This window comes from Ambystoma mexicanum, chromosome 2p, assembly GCF_040938575.1.
Source record: "Ambystoma mexicanum isolate Mex_15411 chromosome 2p, UKY_AmexF1_1, whole genome shotgun sequence".
Classification (NCBI taxonomy): domain Eukaryota; kingdom Metazoa; phylum Chordata; class Amphibia; order Caudata; family Ambystomatidae; genus Ambystoma; species Ambystoma mexicanum.
The window spans coordinates 307,729,744-307,748,963 of record NC_090923.1 but is presented as its reverse complement, the minus strand read 5'-3'; the positions used below and the strand labels follow the sequence as shown (position 1 = coordinate 307,748,963).

Sequence of the window (19,220 nt, the reverse complement as noted above, 5' to 3'; positions counted from 1 at the left end):
ATAAAATCCATTTCAGCGCACAGCGTATTCATGGATTTTAGCCTCCAAAACCAGCTGTGGCGCAGAGTGGCGCAGCGACCCTGCAGCAGCGCCAGTTACGCCCCCAAGAACGCCCTTGCGCAAGGAAAAGGCATCAAAATCCCCAATCCAGCGCAAAGGTCTGCAACAACCCAAAACCAGTTTAGCGGACTGCCAAACAGCAAACGCCAAGCGGGAACGTGTATTACGGGTTTCGCTGTAACTTCCAAACGCGAAAGGGCCTGTGCGAGCGGGTACGTGTATAACTGGGGTTTGCGTGAAGTTACACACGCGAGTGGGCTGGGTACGTGTATTTCAGGGGTGCGCGAGAAGTTTCACACGCGATTGGGCTGGGTACGTGTATTTCAGGGGTGCGCGAGAAGTTTCACACGCGATCGGGCCCGGGGGAGCGCGTGCGTGTATTTCAGGGGTGCGCAAGAAGTTTTACACGCGAATGGGCTGGGTGCGTGTATTTCAGGGGTGCGCGAGAAGTTTCACACGCGATCGGGCCTGGGGGAGCGTGTGCATGTATTTCAGGGGTGCACGAGAAGTTTCACACGCGAATGGCCTGGGTGCGTGTATTTCAGGGGTGCGCGAGAAGTATCACACGCGATTGGGCCTGGGGGAGCGTGTGCATGTATTTCAGGGGTGTGCGAGAACTTTTACACGCAAATGGCCTGGGTGCGTGTATTTCAGGGGTGCGCGAGAAGTTTCACACGCGATTGGGCTGGGTACGTATATTTCAGGGGTGTGCGAGAAGTTTCACACACGATCGGGCCTGGGGGAGCGTGTGTGTGTATTTCAGGGGTGCGCGAGAAGTTTCACATGCGATTGGGCTGGGTACGTGTATTTCAGGGGTGCGCGAGAAGTTTCACACGCGATCGGGCCTGGGGGAGCGTGTGTGTGTGTATTTCAGGGGTGCGCGAGAAGTTTCACACGTGATTTCAGCAGGGTACGTGTATTTCAGGGGTGCCGGGGAGTCCTACATGTGATTTGGCAGGGTGGGTCCTCCCAGGTGTTCCCTGTACACCCTCCACGGCCCCTGCAGGCAGCCCACACCATAGGGGACTACCCTGCATCCCCGGTCATGTCCCGCAGGCAGCCGACCCAACATGGGCAAGCCCCCCAGCAAAGGCACATGTCTCCTTGCACTACTGATCACCAACTCATGTCCCCTTGCACCCCCACCCCCCAGCATTGCGGGGCACCTGCCAGCAGGCCCCCACTCATGTCCCCCAGCCAACACGTCATCACAATCTAGATCCCTGGCCCTTATGGGCAGCCTCCACATGCCAAACACCCGCACAAGTATTGCATCCACCCACTTAGAAATGCCAATTACATGATACAACCACAATGGCAAGTATGTAAATGAACACATGTCCCTCACATACACACAATGTGTGTAAGTGAATGTCAAAACCCATATCATGATATGCATGAAACCAATGAGATGATACTACACATTGAAGTTTGATGAAAAAAATGTATTAAAAGCAGCATAAATGGAATTAAAAATAAACAAATGACAATGGGAATCAAAAACCAAAAGCAGCATGTCCGTAAAATAATGAAAAACCACAAATCATAATCCAAAGGAAAGGTGTCCAAAGTCACAGTTCAAGAAAGTAAATCCAAGGTAAAAACAAAACCGAAAACCATTGCTCCATGGGTAAATCCAAAAAAAAAACTAAAATCCAACAGTCAACTATATACAGATAAACAATCCAGGGTCCATGATCCAAACTGAAGAAATGAAACCTATATAAAAATACTACCTAATAAAAAAAACTATATACAAAAATGTGGTCTATTGTCCAAAAGGTCCAAAATAAATAAAAAAGCAAAGGAAACCTAACACTAACTACATAACTATTTACAAGGGCAGCGGGCTAGCCCGACGGCTCACTGGTTGTTGTCATGGGCCAAGGCATCATCGAACTCCTGTTCAATGGCTTGGAGGCGGGCATGTTCCCTGGCCCTGAGGTCTCGCAGGGATAATGCAGTGTCCAGCTCCAACTCCCTGCGAAGACCCTCGAGGCACTCAGCCCGCCTCAGCGCCCTCCATGTGCTGACCATTGTGAGCCGTTCCTCCTCTGCCCGCTGCCGCTCCGCACCTATCTGCTGGCCCAACCGCTCCCACACGGAAGCCACTCCCATTCCAGGGTTCTCCTGCCCTCCGGCCGATGCCTGCACCCCTGATGTTGATGGCCCCGAGCCATGATGCCTCCCACGTCGAGCCTGCCGCTGCCTCCGACGCAACTGCCTGTGCCAGCACGACGGCATCCAGGCTGATGGAATCCACCAACGCCGTCGTGCCCGTGCCCTGCCCGATGATGCCGTCACATCCTCCATCTGCTGGGGTCCAGTTGCTGGTGTGTCCACCCCTGCTGGACCTCCGACTCCCGACTGTGGCAGGGATGGGATCCCCACCGAGGTGGCTGCATTGGTCGGGGCAGGTCCACAGGGGGCCCTGGTGGCATCTGGGCCGGAAGACGGCATGGAGTACGACTGGCGCATAGCCTCCACAGAGGAGGAGAGGGTCGCCAGAGTGCCCGACACATGTACGAGACCCCCGACCATGACCGCTCCCAACTGGGCCACGTTGGCACGGTGCTCTTCGTGATGACGTGCGTGCTCCCCCCAGGAAGCACGCACCTCATCACGAATGACAGCCATGCGCAACGCGACACCAATCAGGACCTTCTCCATACGGCCAGGGGTCCCCTCGTCCGCAGGTGGAGAGGAGTCAGATGACATGGACATCCCCCCTACCTGCGGACGGGCCTGGGATGGGGCATCCCTGCTGGTGCATGGTGGTGCAGTCACAGTGTCAGGGACAGTGACATGCACAGGCACCTCCACGGCGACCTGTGCTGCCTCCTGCCCCTGCCCCTGGACTGCACCACTTGCACCAGCAGGGATGCCCCCACCAGGCCCCATGTGCGGCTCAGTAGCGGCCTCCTCCTCCTCTGTGGAAACCACCAACCTGGATGGCTCCACACCGTCTTCCGCCATTGCAAGCCCCTGTGGGGGCTCACCCACCCCTTCCGCTGCAGCCGTGGGGGCATCCCCGCCGCTTAGCTCCACAGCGCCGTCACCGTCCTCTTCTTCACTTTGCGCTGTGTAGAGGGAGACATAGAACACAAGCATCAGGGCACTGTACAATGGTCCCCTAGACAGGAAGCAATAGCAGATGAGTGGCACTGTCAAAGATCACTTCCATCATGTCCCTCCACAACACATGGATCAGTGCAGGCAAAACACATGCAGTAACAGGCATGGCGCATGCCATGGACATAAGCAAACATGTCCAAGGGACTCTTGAAGCATACAATGTTGTTTTTGGACTCACATGCATCATGGGTCATGCCTATCACATGCACACACTTCAACGTACTTTCATCCATCTGGACTCGTACACCCCAGACACAGTGGATGCAAGGATAACTAGGCTGCATCAGTGATTCTGAACATTCTCACAGACATGTGTCATGCATCCATGGCATCCACAAGTCACAGACACGCAGGTCAGAAACACAGACATGGACACCATACATGTACATGGCATCAGCACCCATCCCTCACCCCCACCCATGTCCGGGAACAGAGACTGGCATGCTCTCATGTGTCCATTCCGCATAGGGCTCCCCATGTTGCATTTAAACACATACACCAACCGTGTGCTTCACACATTACTGGTCTCACATGCATGACCATGATGTCCCTGCACACACACACGCGTACATGGCCTATGTCACACATACAGGCAAGTTACAGACAACCAGCACACTGCAACATGCCCTGTCTCACACAGCAATGCTTGGCCACTTACCGCTCGACTCCAGACGGGTCTGCCTCTCAAGGATCTGGGCATGGAGCGCTGGGCGTACGCGTTCCAGGACCCTCAGCTGGATGGTACTCATGCTGCCCCGGCCCCCCTCCACGAGGCGCCGGGCCTTTGAGGGTCCTGGACCTCAAGTCCTCCCAGCACTTCTTGACTTGCTTGATGTTGCGGGTTGCCACCCCCTCCGCGTTGATGGCAACCACAAAGTCGTCCCAGATCCTGTCCCGTCCTTCCTTGTCGGCGCGTGATGATCCGAAGAGGGCATCATAATACCCCAAGACAAGCTCCACCAGGACACCAACTTCCTTCTGACTGAAGCTGGTGGCCCTCTGCCCCTCTGGCTGGGGGTCGCCAGTGGTCTCGGATGGTGTTTGCCCCGACATGGCGACCCCCAAGGCAGGCGTGGGTGGGCAACTGGGTCCTGGGGCTGGGCTGGTATCCCAGTCGGGAGTCTTCTGGTCCAGCAGGGATGGACACAACAACTGGACCCCAACAGATGGCTGATGTGCAGGCACCAAATGGCAGGGCACGGTGGCAGCAGGCAGGCAGGCAGCAGCAGATGGCTCGTGGGAGGCTGCTCGGGACTCTGGGGGGCAGTAATTCGGCCTTTTGGGCAGGAGCGTGGTCTTCCGTGTGCTTATGCGTGGCCAGCTTGATACGGAGTGATTTGGCACGTGAAAATTCTGCACGTCCGCGTGTAATTCGAGGAAAGGCCCTTAGCGCGTAAGCGCGCATACGCGATTCCATTGGACCAAAGGCCCTTAGCACGTATGCGCGTCTGTGACGTATCGCGCACGGGCATTGCCCTGGCAGGGCTTGAAGATCCCACGTGGATTTCCATTGCTCTGAACGTGCTTTTTGTGGGGTGCGGTGCGTGTGTTTTGCAGGCGTTGGGGTTCACAAGCTATTACTTCACAGCGGGTGGGTGTTAGCTACGCATTCTTCTACACGGAAGGCAGACGGTGAGTGGTACCCTGCTCCCCCAGGCCCGATCGCGTGTAAAACCACCCGCGAGCACCTGAAATACACGTACCCCGCTCCCCCAGGCCCGATCGCGTGTAAAACCACCCGCGCTTCCCTGAAATACACATACCCGCTCCCCCAGGCCCGATCGCGTGTAAAACCACCCGCGAGCCCCTGAAATACACGTACCCCACTCCCCCAGGCCCGATTGCGTGTAAAACCACCCACAAGCCCCTGAAATACACATACCCAGGCCAATCGCGTGTAAGACTTCTTGCGCATCCCTGAAATACACGTACCCAGGCCAATCACGTGTAAAACTTCTCGCGCACCCCTGAAATACACGAACCCGCTCCCCCAGGCCCGATCGCGTGTGAAAACACCCGCGCACCCCTGAAATACACGCACCCAGGCCAATCACGTGTGAAACTTCTCGCGCACCCCTGAAATACATGTAGCCACTCCCCCAGGCCCGATCACGTGTAATACTTCCTGCGCACGCCAGGAATACACGCACACGCTATTTTGGACACAGCGGGTGTCCGTGTTTGTTGCGTACCCCTTTGCACGTCATTTGTCCTAGAGGGCCACAGTATGGGACATTCATCATAGCTGTATATACGTGCTTTTTGTTAGCGCACATTTTGGCGCACATTTTTTTCCTGATCAGGGACGCTACCGCCTGCTTTCGTGTGGCGGACGTGTATGGCCCAGTGCGCGTCTTTGCCCGTGCGCTGGTTTGCCCTATTCGATTCCATGAATACGTGTTGTAGGCGAGCGTGTGGGCGTTCCGCGCACTTGCCTCCTGTACTTCCCCCGTGACGCCCACATTTTCACGAGTTGTTCCCCATTCTGCGTGTAACGCCCGTGTTCCGCCTACTTTTGTTATGTGCGCCGCGCTATGTGCGATTTCGCTGTGGCCTTAGCGCACGCCGTTAGATGACCTGTGCGCCGGCGTGCGCCGCGCACTTTTTCAGCGCACATCCCACATTTTACTCGCGCACGGACTTCCATGAATAGATGTGCGCTGGTTTCCCTGCGATAATCGCACTTGCACTGTGATTATTCAAGTGACACTGCGAATCGCACGTTTTCGCACGCATGCGCCGATTTTTTCAGCGCACATTAATTCCATGAATCGGCCTGTAAGTGCGAGCACTCAGATATTTTCTTGCATGGCGGAGAGGGGCAACTGCCCGTCTACTGTTGACACCACCTCATTGTTACTCCATACAGTGTTACACGGTTGGTCCATACAGTCTCAAAATATTTGGGATTAAAGCTCCAACCCCCACTGGTTCATTGAGGGTGAGATCAACCTATTAGTTCTGTCTTGAAATAAAATAAATGTTAAAGTGTTTCTTTAAACACATCATCGTTAACATTTTACTCAAATCCTGTCAGTGTCAAGAGGAGCATGTAAAGCATCTAACCACAGGGAAAAAGAGCAAAAATGCTTTCTTCCTGTGGTAAATTGTTGGACAAATGTAGGTAATATTATTACTGAACTGATGAATTACCTTTCAAAACCTGCAGCAAGATCGTCTTGCATTGGTTGGCACTCATGACTGGCTCTCCTGCTCAATATGGGTTTTTTAACTGACTTTGGGGCTGTTGGCTGGTGGCTGTCCTGTTGTTGTCAACCCACCCTGCGGTTATTAGAGAATTTGTGCTAATGTCATGCAGGCTGAGTGGAGCAGTGCATGGACATCATCAGTGCCAAGGATTTTCACTGTGCATCTCATTGTTTTTCATGAACATGGATAAATAGTACTGCCCTGCCAACTTGGGCCATCAGGTTTGTGAATTCCAATGAGCCTGCCCAGGACGCAGAGACCCTGGCCCAGTGCACACTGTTGTTGATTGTTATTTTACTATGACTGACTGACAGGCAAAATAATCAAGTAATCAAAACACCACAACATAATCAAGCCGGGCTCAAAAGTAAAGTGCTGGCACTCTGAAATAAGTTCCGGGGCTGAGCCCTGGAAATCTCCCCCTCCCCCACACAAACCAATTTAACACTAATTATGACTTATTCAAGATTTGGTTTGTAACAGACTGTCTGGGACATTGTGGGTCTAATTATATCCATTGGGTGACAGTTTAAAGATCTGCATGGTGTTGTCTACACATATGTATATCTTGATACCAAACTTACAAATCCGTCTAATCAGCAGGGTCAGGTACACAATACAAAAGGAGGTGGGAAAGTGATCCCTGTGGCACACCAGAGTTGATGATGTTAACTAATGATCCGTTTGTACAAAGTACAACTTTCTGACTGTGAATTGGGAGAAAAGACTTGACCTAGTTCAGTATGCCATAATATATTACTATTCCATACAGATGATAAAGTAAAAAGTCATGATCAACAGTATTGAAAGGCTGCTGATAAGTCAAATAGAATCAGTACCCCTGTACCACCAGCATCAGCTTTCCATCTCAAATTATCCACGAGGGCGGGTACCTCTGATTCTGTACCATGTAATAGATGGAAACCTGCTTATGATTGTGTTCTATTACGGATTGTAAATTTGAGGCCACCTCTCTCTCCAATAGTAGTATTAAAGGAACTTTGGGCATGGTTCTGAAATTACCCAAAAGGGCTGGATCAACCTTTGGATACTTCAGTAGAGGAGTGATGTATGCAATTCTAAAGGCAGGTTGTATATTTCCTGGAGTTGAGGGTAATGCACAAGGTCTGGCCGTTATGGGCGGAGGGGGGGGGGGGGGAGTATGATTTCCAGCTCTTTAGTCGAACATTGTTGGTAGCTTTCTATAAGTTATCCTGGACTGTTGCTGTTGTTAACCAGTAAAGGTTTGAAAACATGAGTGGTGTAGATGTGGCAGGCCAAGATTCAGATGGGTTAAGTATAGTTTCACTCTACAAGACAGCTTACTATTAATCTCATTATGGATTCTGTTATTTTGGAGAGGAAGTATTCACCAATATTGTAATATTATCACATAGCCTTTGTGAGGGGGTGATGCAGCTTTTTGCAGGTTATGATTTACTTTACTGCTCAATAATGTAATACAATTCTTTATCAGAATTGGTAGAACATAGGAACATATTTTTGCTTTAATTATTGAAGGTTTATAGAGCATAGTAAGTTGGAAAAGCCAACTTTACCATACCCACTGAAAGTAGTGGGTCTTGTGAGGAGTCAGAAATGAGAGACTGATATAAAGTTGTAATGTTTTCAACATTAGCCATTTTATTAAAATAAAAGGGTTTAGAGAAAGGGCCCTTTATCCCCATCCAAATTAGAGTTTCCCTACCTATGAAATCAAAACTAGGGAATCATCTGTGTCTCATTGTCCCACTTAAGCAAACATTCCTTGTGTCCACAAAATATCTGAACCCCCACACTAAAAATGATCAACAACCACATGTGCAAGGTAAATGTCTCTGTTTTAAACCTAGAAAAATAAGTGCAAAACTAAGTATATAAATCCAACAGACCAGTCCTTGGATCCAGGGGATAGTTCCCTTCCCCTGAATTGGTTCAGGTATAACATGTTCAGTTCAAACAACAGTTTCTTAGGAGTGGTAGAAACCTCTTTCATATAATACTTCCTTAAGATGACACTGTCTCTTCCCAAAAATATGTTTCAAAGATAGCAAAGCATGTCTTGGCAATTTTAGCAAGGATGGTTTTAGCACTTTCTTAGGGGTGATGAAAACATTGTCCTTCTCAAACACTGATTACCCAAAAGTAGTGGAAACGTCTCTCTTGTGCAACACTGTCTGAAGAATGTCAGAGCACCTGCTCAAAACAGTTTGATTTTTTTAAGGGATGGCAGAAAGAGTCTCTTTTCTACTCAGCAGTTTATTAATGCAGATTTCCTGCTTTACACCCCGGCCAGGAACATGTTTTCCAATGTCATTTCTGTTTATAAACTTTAGCAGGTTTACCTGGTGTACTCCCCTGCCAGGTATTCCCCTTCTGGGCTTTTATGATCCCACACAACTCTCCTACCAGGTATCTCTCCCCAAAAGTCTTGCTGCCTGATTCAACACTTCAACACCCAGGTCTTCTTAGTCTACTCCCCTTCTGGGTTTGATTAACTACTGGCGTACTCTCTTCCTGGGTACCTGCCCTTCCCCAATGGTGCACTGCCTGATGCGACACTATCACCAAGTCTTCTCACAGTCTTTCAATACTCTTTTATTCTCGAGTATAACACAGTTCTTACTTCTTCACTGTTTCATACTCCATTGGCTTCAGTGATTACTTGTTCCAACTTCCCTGCACTGGCATCACTTGTATGGAGGTTTGTTCACGTTTTCACGTTTTGCCCTTCAACTTAATACTGTTCATTGGCTTGTGGCAATGCTTGTTCCAATCTTCCCCATATCGACCCTTCACATATGAAGAGTTTTGCAAATCTTGCCTTTCAATTACTTCACTAGAAATGTTAATTTGGTTTTCATGTCGTCTACTCCAACTTTCCCCATACTGGCATCCCTCATATGGAGACTTGTGTAAACTTAAACTTTCAATGTTACTTTGTGGACATTCAAAACATCTTGTATGCTCTGGGCTTCCCAACACTCCAGGGATGACTCAACAGTATCTTTCTGCGTCTCCAACATTTGGCGTACTGCTGCTGTAATTTTCGAAGACTAGGAAAGCGTTCCCTGCCTTGCAGGTACCCCTTTGGTCATCCCGCCGGCTTCTCTCTCTCTCTCTCTCTCTCTCTCTCTCTCTCACAGGTGGAATGATGGCTGTGCAGCGTAACTGTACTCCTGCCAGCCCTCTCCTCACTGCAGGCTCCTTTGCGGTCCCCGCTCTGCTTCTGCCACACTGCTCCTGGTCTCTCTCCATGCCAGAAGGAAGCACCTGACTCCTTCCGCATCACCTGCCTGAGTGTGTCTGTCTCGGGTTCCTCTTCACTCTGCGCCGGCTCTGCATCTCTCCTTCTACTGTTCCGAAAAGCACACTATGTTTTTAAATATCCCGACAACTAGTGTGAACATTCAGCTTGGTGGGCTTCTTGCTGCACATTAACTCCTTTCGCTCTTCCTTGTCCCAGTGCTAGAGGTTTTCGGAGACTTGGAGTCCATTGGAGATTGAGGATTTGTAAAGTTACAATGCTTTGGATTTACATTCATGTCAAGATGGAGCGACCTGGAAGATGTTATATAAACACCACGTGTACATAAAGGGTGAATGTCATCCTGCCTAGAGTGTCTAGCAAGAAGAGGTATTTGAGTTGTATTATTAGAAGGTACGGCATACTGGCAGTATTGCCATCAAGAAATCGGGGATTATAAAATCATCTTCTCACACGGAAGAGGGCCATACTGCATCTTTCGTGATGGGGTCACCACTTCTCCCCGACAGCTATCTCTTCCCATGTGATCCTCCCTCATAATACCACTTGCAGGGTCAGGATCAGGTAGCAGCTGCCGTCCCCTGGCCACATGTGAGGAGATTGTAGGCTGGGTATCAGTGATGACTCCACAGGATTCATCACAGACCGTGGAGGGAGTTTTTATGACTAATGATTGTTTGTTGAGGCCTTTATTGAATCAGAAAGAGCTCATTATTATAGTTGATGTTGTCTTGAGTAGAGAAGACATTGGTGTTATCTAACGGATCATTCAGTAACTGATTCATGAAAATATCGTTCCATGTGTGACCATTTTCATGAGTCACTGGTAGATTTAGCATGGGAGTCAGGTGTCACTTGATTGAAAAGCATAGCACAGTGGTCAGATCAATTCAACTGATGGTGGTGATGAACTAGTGAGGAACCCTCTTTGCTGAAATACAGGTCAAGGGTATGGCTTCCTATATGAATTGGTCTAATGAGCCTGTGGGTAAAATGGAGGTTTGCAAGGTTCTCCAATAGGTTTGTTATTATTGAAATTAATTTCTTGTCTCCAAAAGGCTTATGTTTTTTTTTAAGTGAGGTTTGCCAGGTGTGTTTGCCTTCAATTGTTTAAGTTCATTAAGTTTTGAATCTAACTCAGGTCCGTTAAAAGAGAAATTCCAAAATGTCCTTTTGGTCTCCTGGGAATATTTCAAAAAGCTCAGAGGAAATGGGATCACAGCCAGTGTAAAGCTACTTCAATATTGAAAAAGTTAACAAGTCTAGCTTTGTAAATTGTATGATTTTTCTCTAAGTGCTGTTTTGTTGGTCTTTGTTGACCAGGAGGGGCTGAGAGGATGGTTCCATCACTCCCTATAAAATATAGCACCTGGAGGATGTAAAGGATGGGATTCCTCAAGCTGTCCAGTTTAGTATGAAACACTTTCCCACTGAAACCCAAGAGATCTAAAGAGAGGTTAAACTGGCATCAAGTAAAATAGAGGTAGAGAAAGAAAGAGAGAGAGAAGGAAAACACTAAGAGGGGAAAGACTAGGAGTCTCTCAGGCCAGGGCAAAGGAAAGCCATTGTTTGGCTAAAGATGGTGCAGTCTTTGAAGTGAAAATTATTAAGGACAACCCCTGGATAACTCCATTTGCATAATCTTGTCCCTAAAAACCGCATTGGGAAAAGGATGTATATTGACTCTACCAGTGACACCGGAAGAGTTGGGGATTTCATCTCTGTCCCTTCACTTTTGTGCAATGACCTACCATCTTTACAGGGAACACTGATATAAGCCAATGGCTTCCCAAAACCACATTCCCCATCAAGGTCCATTGGAATTGTAGTATTGTAGTGCACCTGTGAAAAACAGATGTCTAAAAAGCAGCAAACCTGTACCGAAAACCTCCACTCAAACGTCGGCTGTCATCTACATCATTCTTAAGAAAGTAGGCTAAGATAACGTGGCCCACGAAGGAATCTGCAACCATGTGATACTGCCACTACCAGACAAACAATATTCAACAGTGGTTTAACTTGAAGCAAACCAATATGTGCAACCTGCTGGCAGCCAGAAAAGCTGTGGGGAAACCAATTGTGGGGTTGAAGAAACACAGAGAAGGAAATTAGCAGTCTGATGTGAGAATCAAGGTGGTCGACCACCCTCTTGAGGGTTCGGTCTGAAGATCCATGCCAGGAAGCAGAGACCACAACTCAAAGTTGCTGTGAAGTACACTTGAAAGACAAGTACTCCATCACCATGCTCAGCGACCACAGCTGAGCGTGGTTCAACATTTTTATAAACAGCCATTTAGCCAATGCAGGGAGTGGGTGTTGGCAGAAGGAAGGTGTTGGAGGGCCAGAGTGAGGGGTACAGAATGCGAGGATTGGCAAAAATATTGCACAGGAGGGAGGTGAAGGTGGCAAGTCAGGAGCATAGAAAGGAGGGAGGAAGAGTAAGAGAAGAGCAGAAACTTCTAGAGAGGGGAGTAGAAAGTGGAGGAGGAGGAACTTGAGACCAAAGAAAAAAGAAGAGAACGTTTTAACTCAAGCAAAGTGAAAGCCACAAAGAGAGGTAGAAACAGTGGAGTAGGTTATAAAGGGAAGAGTAGTGTCAAACTGAATTGAGAACCAGGCCATGTTAAGGAGAGGAGGAAGAGGAGGGGAGGAGGAGAGAGAAAGAGTAAAAGATGAAAACCCCCTAGAAATGAGAAAGCAAAAGGAGCTATGAGGGAAGTTGAAGATGGCCTGATCATTGTGTGGTATGCATGAGGGAAGCAGAGGATGAAAGATAAAGAATAGACACTCGGGAGCATTATATATGCTCAGCTGAATCAATCAACTGTCAGGGTATGTTGCCCCTTCCTCTTTTCGTGCTATAAAAGAAATGGCAAGACCAAGAGATTAAGTAGGGCTATGGAGGCACCTGATGGAAAAGGCACATCATGGGACACACATCTCTAAAAAGAGTTCTTTGATTGTGGACAATGTAATTAGTTCCTCTGCTCTAACACGCACTGTCCTGGCTATGCAAGAATTACTGGACTCACTTTTCATGCGTTTTTTAAATATAATTAGCATAATCAGACATGACCTGGTTCCTCATTTGAACAAAGCACTAGTAAGGATTCTGCCTATTATGGTAGCCCTTTCCAAACACTTACTCTTGACAGGCTAATTATAAATTGTAACATTGCTAGACCCCATTCCAGCACAGAGTTTGTCACCACAGCCAAAAGAAGAACTTGACAATATGGGCTCTTAGGCGTTGGTCCTTTTGGACCTGTCTGCAGCATTCAGCCCTGTTGGCCATTGTGTCCTGCTAGCATACCTTGAACAACAAGGCATCAAGGGCCAAATCCTGAAATGGTCCTCTCTTTCGCATCTAATCACACACCGATAATTAAATTGGATGATTTCAGCTATAATTAAAAAGATCTTTCATGCAGAGCCCCTCGGAGATCCACACCCTCCCCTCTGCATTTGCATCTTTATCTGACCAATATTGTTCAAAATCATGGATTATTGTTTCTTAACTATGCGGACCAAACAAAGAGTTCTTAAAATGGTCTGAGGATAGAGATACCACTTACTCCGCTTTTAAGAACTTCTTAGAAATAATTTAAAACTGGATGGACACCAATTACCCCCAGGTTAATCCTTCCAAATCAGAAGTTGCTGCTTTTAAGGCTAAGGCTTATCCGTGGGACAGCACTTTCTGCCCAAGGACTTTTGAATTGTGTGATCCCCAGCCATGACTGCCCCTACTAGACAAAGGAAGCGTATCCTTTTAATTTGTAAAACCATACCTTTTATTGTAGATTTGCCATTGAAGGCATTTCCCAATGATTACATTTTATAAGGTCTGCATGCTTCGTTTTCCCCTATTTTCCCTACAGCTTTATTTTTGCTTTAATTTTTCTAACTAGCCCCTATTGATTGCAAACAAGAAAGCCTTTAAATCCTATTTAAATACCCACCAATGTCCATATTAGATAGTTTAAAAAGAGTGTAATTGTTTAGTTGTGAGACTTCGCAATGGTATGAGAATAAACATAATCACAGTGTTTGACATTTTTCACAAATAGTGCTATATATATTCATTATAGTTTTGTAAAACATGAGTAGTACACTATACTGAAGAGAAATGGCACAAGCTACTTTAGCAAAATGGATGCAAACCTCATCCCAGTAGCAGCTATGTAATATTCATGTCGGCAAATACACAAGAGCTTCTCTGGAGAATCTAACCTTCCTTACAAGCCTCCTATGGTGGGCAGATTTCCCGCGAAGCAACTTCTTCTGTTCAACTCATTTGCATTCATTTTAAGTTAACGTTTGTGCTAATTTGTTTTGAAAAAAAGGTATTTCCTGGGGGAACCGTGTGTTTAATAGAAACATAATGAAAACGTTAGGCTTATGCGCATTACAGAAGAGTATTTGAACACTGTTGTTTCCAGTATTGCCTAGTTGCTCTGTCTTTTCAGAGGTTTCGTGTTAATGCTTTATGTTGGGGCAGGCGCGGTTGCCCTGCTTTTACTCAGATTATTTGACTGAAATCAATATGCAATGATTATAAAGTATAGAGATAGATTCGTCACTAGGTGCTCATTCCCAAAGAGATAATCAAGAACAGTTGTCATTCATGAGCAGTTGGTGCTGATCATTGAATTTTAATTGTATGTAAAGTATAAGGTCCCTGGAGAGGAGCCACATCTAAAATGGGAGCCAGCATCCAGAATTTTACATGAGAAAAGACGGTCGAAGTTGCAATGGTGTACCCATTAAAACAATTAAATAAAACAACAAAATGCGCCTATTATGCACAAGGTTACGGGGCACCCATGACGTTACAGCTAAAAGAAACTAGTTCAAAGAAGCCTCTTTAGCGGCGATGGACTGCTTTGTAGACTGTTGGCTGCACTTTTAGCTCTTGACTGGCTCTAATCAAGTATTTAAGACGTGTTCCTGACGAAAGCGAGATACAGACTAACAGAGAGCGAGGGGTGGAGTGTGTGTGTGTGTGTGTGAATTACAGTGCTTTATTTTTGTCAAGTTCTTGTGTAGATCATATGGAGGAAATCACAAAGACAAGATAAAATTTGATGTTTTACTTACTTTGAACAAAATTTAAAAACTGCACTTTTGATTGCAGGGGGATGCTTTGAAAAAATCTAAAATAAAGCGGGACAAGGAAAAGCACTCCTGCAAAAGCTGCAGTGAAACCTTCAACTCTATAACTAAAAGGCGGCATCATTGTAAACAGTGTGGCTCCGTAAGTACCAAATGTTGCATGAGAAGTTGACTACATTGCATACTGTTGCACACACATTGACTGTTGCACACACAGACAGCGACTTTGTGTCACTCAGGTGAACTTGCACAAAGTATTATACCATGGACCTCCTTAAGTACAATCTTTATCAGAAATAACCATACTGCATATTTACCACAATGGAAAATTGATTTGTATGGCCCAGATATCCTGTTCGGGGAAAAGCTCCATTAATTTGGGAAACTACCATCATGTGCATCTTCAGCGTTTGCCACTGTGCAATCTATGCTGCTCGTGCACACATTTCACACATTTCACACCACCTGTCCTACTCTCCAGGTGTCGGCTTCTCCTAAGGGAGCTTGGATAGGTGGCTTGTGATGTGCAGTGACGAGCACATGTTTGATTCACAAAGGGGTGCATGGTCAACTGCAAGCCCTCTCTCCCAATCACCCCTGCACCTGGTCATATCTTGTGTAGGCCAGAAGGAGGAACATGAGCGCACCAGGCTGGTATCCATTCTGAAGCCACATCTCTCACTCCCCCCCCCCCTGTGTTATGGATATAACTCTTAATGTAGCATTTCAGGTGAGGTGACTGGTCCTTACATTCGATGTCCTACAATGGCCACACGCCTTTTAGAATGAGCCGGGGTGATCATTGGGCCTGTGGAATTTCACCCATCTGTGATGGTATGTCATTGTCCCCTATGTATCTGACATATCACAAATGTATCTGCACTTGCAGGTCGACCCTCTTTCTGAATGTGGGTATCTGTGTGTTGAGCTTGCTGGTCGGAAGATGCGATGCTTTGTTAATCATATGTTGATTCTTAGAAAACCTTAAAACGGAATCAAAAAGAAGGTTCATCTTTCACTTGAATAAAATAAGAAACCATGGAAAATGCAGAAGGGAAATCATTCACAATGCAAAGAGTGCAACAGAAGCCTGCCTCAAACAATGCAACAATCATACATGAGTCTCAGCTAGCTAGTCAAGTCATGAAATAAGTGATCTGTCAAGCAAAAACTCAAAAATAGGAGTTTGTGTTTAAGCTCTAATAATAAGTCCAAAATATATGTTAGAAGATAGCACATTACTGATTTATGTGATGTAAACCCTTGCGAAACTGTGCTTTTACTGTACACATTGTTTACCTGCTGTTCATCTATAATATGTCAATATTGCAGCTTGAAGGTACTAGCCGGCTCGAATGTTCCTTATTTTTTTAGATGAATTTGTATTTTTGCTTTATTTTACACAGCGGAAACTGATTAAAAATAAAATGTATCATTTTTTTATATTGCTCAAAGGATGAATTTGACATACGTTATGTTTTGGAAACAGGTTATTTGTGCAAAATGTTCTGAATTCAAGCTGCTTGCAGACAACAGTCGCCATAATCGTGTCTGTAAGGAGTGCTTTCAGGTGTCCTCTGCTGTGCCTGGCAGCCCAGGAGCGGAAACTGCTGGAGAACTCAAGAAAAGAGCCGCTTTGGAGGTAATCTTGCAAGCAAACTTTCAACACAACACCTGTTTGCCCTTTAGTTACTGCAGCCGATACCCCCCGCCCCCCAGCACTCATCTGCCGCCAAACAATGTTTTGATTTTCTTAGATAACATAACCTAATACAAAATGGAAAAAAACTGACTGTGATTAAACATCTTAATATAAGAAAAAGATTATACTAAGGCTACCTATGATAGACATGACAGCACGTTTGGTTTTGAAGCAGTGATTTACTCTGGCCCACAGCAGTGCTGCACAAGATGTAGCACCCATTTCTATTCTTTCATGCAGCTGTGAACGCTGCAGTATCTGCATCTGAAACTCCGAGTTTGGGATCTTGTCTATACAGCAAAATGTCAGTATTTTCTTTTGCTTGCCCTAGTTTTGTAGGACCTTACATAAAATGCCTTCTTTTCTTGAAGCATTAGTTCTAATAAAGGCGGTGCAAATGCCTAGTGTTACTGCTCACAAGAATCACATTCCACTTCATTATGTAATATTGGTTTTTATTCGAAGAACAGGGATGTCAGTTTCAACCAGAATTGACTTACAATCAAAAATGTACATATGGTGGAGGCGTTCCCCATAAGGGTGCCTGTGCAATAGCACACAGATGAGAGTACATGGTGAGCTAGTTTGAAGCTGTGAACACAGTGGTGCATACACCAGGGACAAAAGCAAATAGAAACAGGTGACTTACAAAAGTAACCCTACATTAGAAGTGGGAAAGTATGTGCTTGTCAGCGCGTGCTTGTGTTTGACAACAAGCTCCATAGTAAAGAAGTACTGATATACCCCACAGTTTGCCATTTTGCTGTTATCCCAAACTTTCACGAACATGAAGAAATAATTTCCAAATCACAGTGAAACACATCTATGAAACAAATAGTCATGTTGCATTTAATTATTTACTTTAAATACAACCGGAAATAAGCAATTAGTCACACTAGTGCTACAAAGTTATAGTTAATTATGTGAGTATTGAGTACAAATGAATGATTTTAGTATTCTGTGTATGTTCAGGAGCAGCTTCCTGTTTGGTGATCAACTTATTGAGGGAGTGGCACAAGTCAAAGTCGACCCCAAAAGAGTTCTTATTTTGTGTTTTTTTCTGGTCCAATAGACATTGTGACTTTATCAATAAAGTGGAAATAGTTACCCATCAATGAATGCTAATTTATGAAAAATGGAAGGGATAGTGTGCTTTATCACTAACAATTCTGAGATTAACTACGATTGATTGGTTGTGTCATGCTCAAGTGGGCAATATTTGTGCAACTCTAACGCGTATTACATATTTCACTCGATTAGCACAATCTCGCGTGAGTTATAAACTGATGGCAAACTTAATTTATGTACTTCATGTATAACTCTTGATCCCCAATATGGCCTAGTTGTCCTCTCTTGATCTCCATGTATATTGTCTATAGTAATACAAGCTGACAAGATGTATGTACTCTGTCACCATCTCTGAAGGCTAATAGCACTGTGAGGGGGTTAATTTTTATAATTGTTTTTAATTGGAGTATTTAGTTGTTAGAGGCCTGTGGTTAGCCCAATATAGGTAAGATTGCATGATCAAAGAGTACCATAAAGTGTGCAAGTTAGTGCTTCGTTCATCTTCCATGTTTTCTTCTATCTTTATATGTGAATGTACTTAAATTAAACATTAGTTATCATACTTTACAATTGATAGATTTTTTGTAAAGATTTTCTTAATGTTGCTCGCAGTTTTATGTAATTCGTTTGTACACTGGTATGCAACCAGTAACAGACTGGGAGACACTGCTGACAGAAGGTCTGTGCAGGGCCACAGCTGCAGCCTCCAGGCCCCCGGTGGGGTTTGTGTTGCTCTACAGACCTGGTGTGTTCATGTAACTCAGGATGGGTTGGGGCTGGGAATATAGTGACCTGCTGAAAAAATTTGGCGACCACAGACTGTGATCATGTTTGAGCCAGGTCTGGGCTGGTCTACGGACACGGCTTGGGGCCCACAAGCCCTGACCGACTCGGTTTTCAGCCAGGTCTGTTGTGGCCTCCAAACCCAGATGGGGTGTGGGCTATAAACTGGTTCTGAGCTGCGTATGTTTGAACCTGCTGCCCAGCCTCATGTCCCATAGGCCTCAAGTCAGGACAGTACTTGCCTGTGGGCACTGCTTAAAGCACATCACATGTGCTCTGAATTGAGTCTGTGCCATCTTAGTGGTATCTGGTGCACTTCCATTGCCTATGGCTGCATGCTATGATTCAGTTATGGCTCCTAGAGAAACCACAATTCAGCCACCTGCATGCGCTGGCAGCTCACATGCCAAGCAAAATGACTTGGATATACCCCTTGAAACACTTGTGTAAAGGTGCGTTATAAATGCCATATCATATACCCAGAGTTCAGACAGGACATGAGGAAACACAAAATAGCTATGAAAAAGAAGCAATGACCTTGAATGGTGGTTCTCTTCAGTTTTACTTTGCAATTGAGGGCCACAAAATTGGCCATACATAATATTTTCAAGAGCTGACTTTCCATGCCCAGGATCCCATTGTGAAACTTCATGAGTAGAGCAATAGGGGGATTTAAATGGTATTACTGATACTGATAAAATAAAAACATATCACAACACAGAATTTCATGTGTTTTAAAAAAGAAATAGAATACTTTTAGCGACTTGTACTTTTTTGCATCTGAAATGTCTTTATTTGCACTTTTCACATTACTTTCACTGTAAAAATAATAGGTTCTTTTTACGGCTTCATTTTCCATAAGGTTTATTATTCCCTATG

At 45.8% G+C, this 19,220-nt stretch overlaps 1 protein-coding gene across 5 annotated transcripts in view; it reads left to right on the top strand.

The window, feature by feature from the left end:
* The window catches only part of FGD3 (FYVE, RhoGEF and PH domain containing 3), a 924,278-nt gene that overhangs the window by 821,391 nt on the left and 83,667 nt on the right, over positions 1-19,220 (top strand). For all 5 annotated transcript variants that reach the window (XM_069643609.1, XM_069643613.1, XM_069643610.1 and 2 more), the window contains 2 exons: positions 14,811-14,930; positions 16,278-16,430. In XM_069643609.1, coding sequence (XP_069499710.1) covers positions 14,811-14,930; positions 16,278-16,430 — 273 coding nt within the window. The remainder of the gene's footprint in view (positions 1-14,810; positions 14,931-16,277; positions 16,431-19,220) is intronic.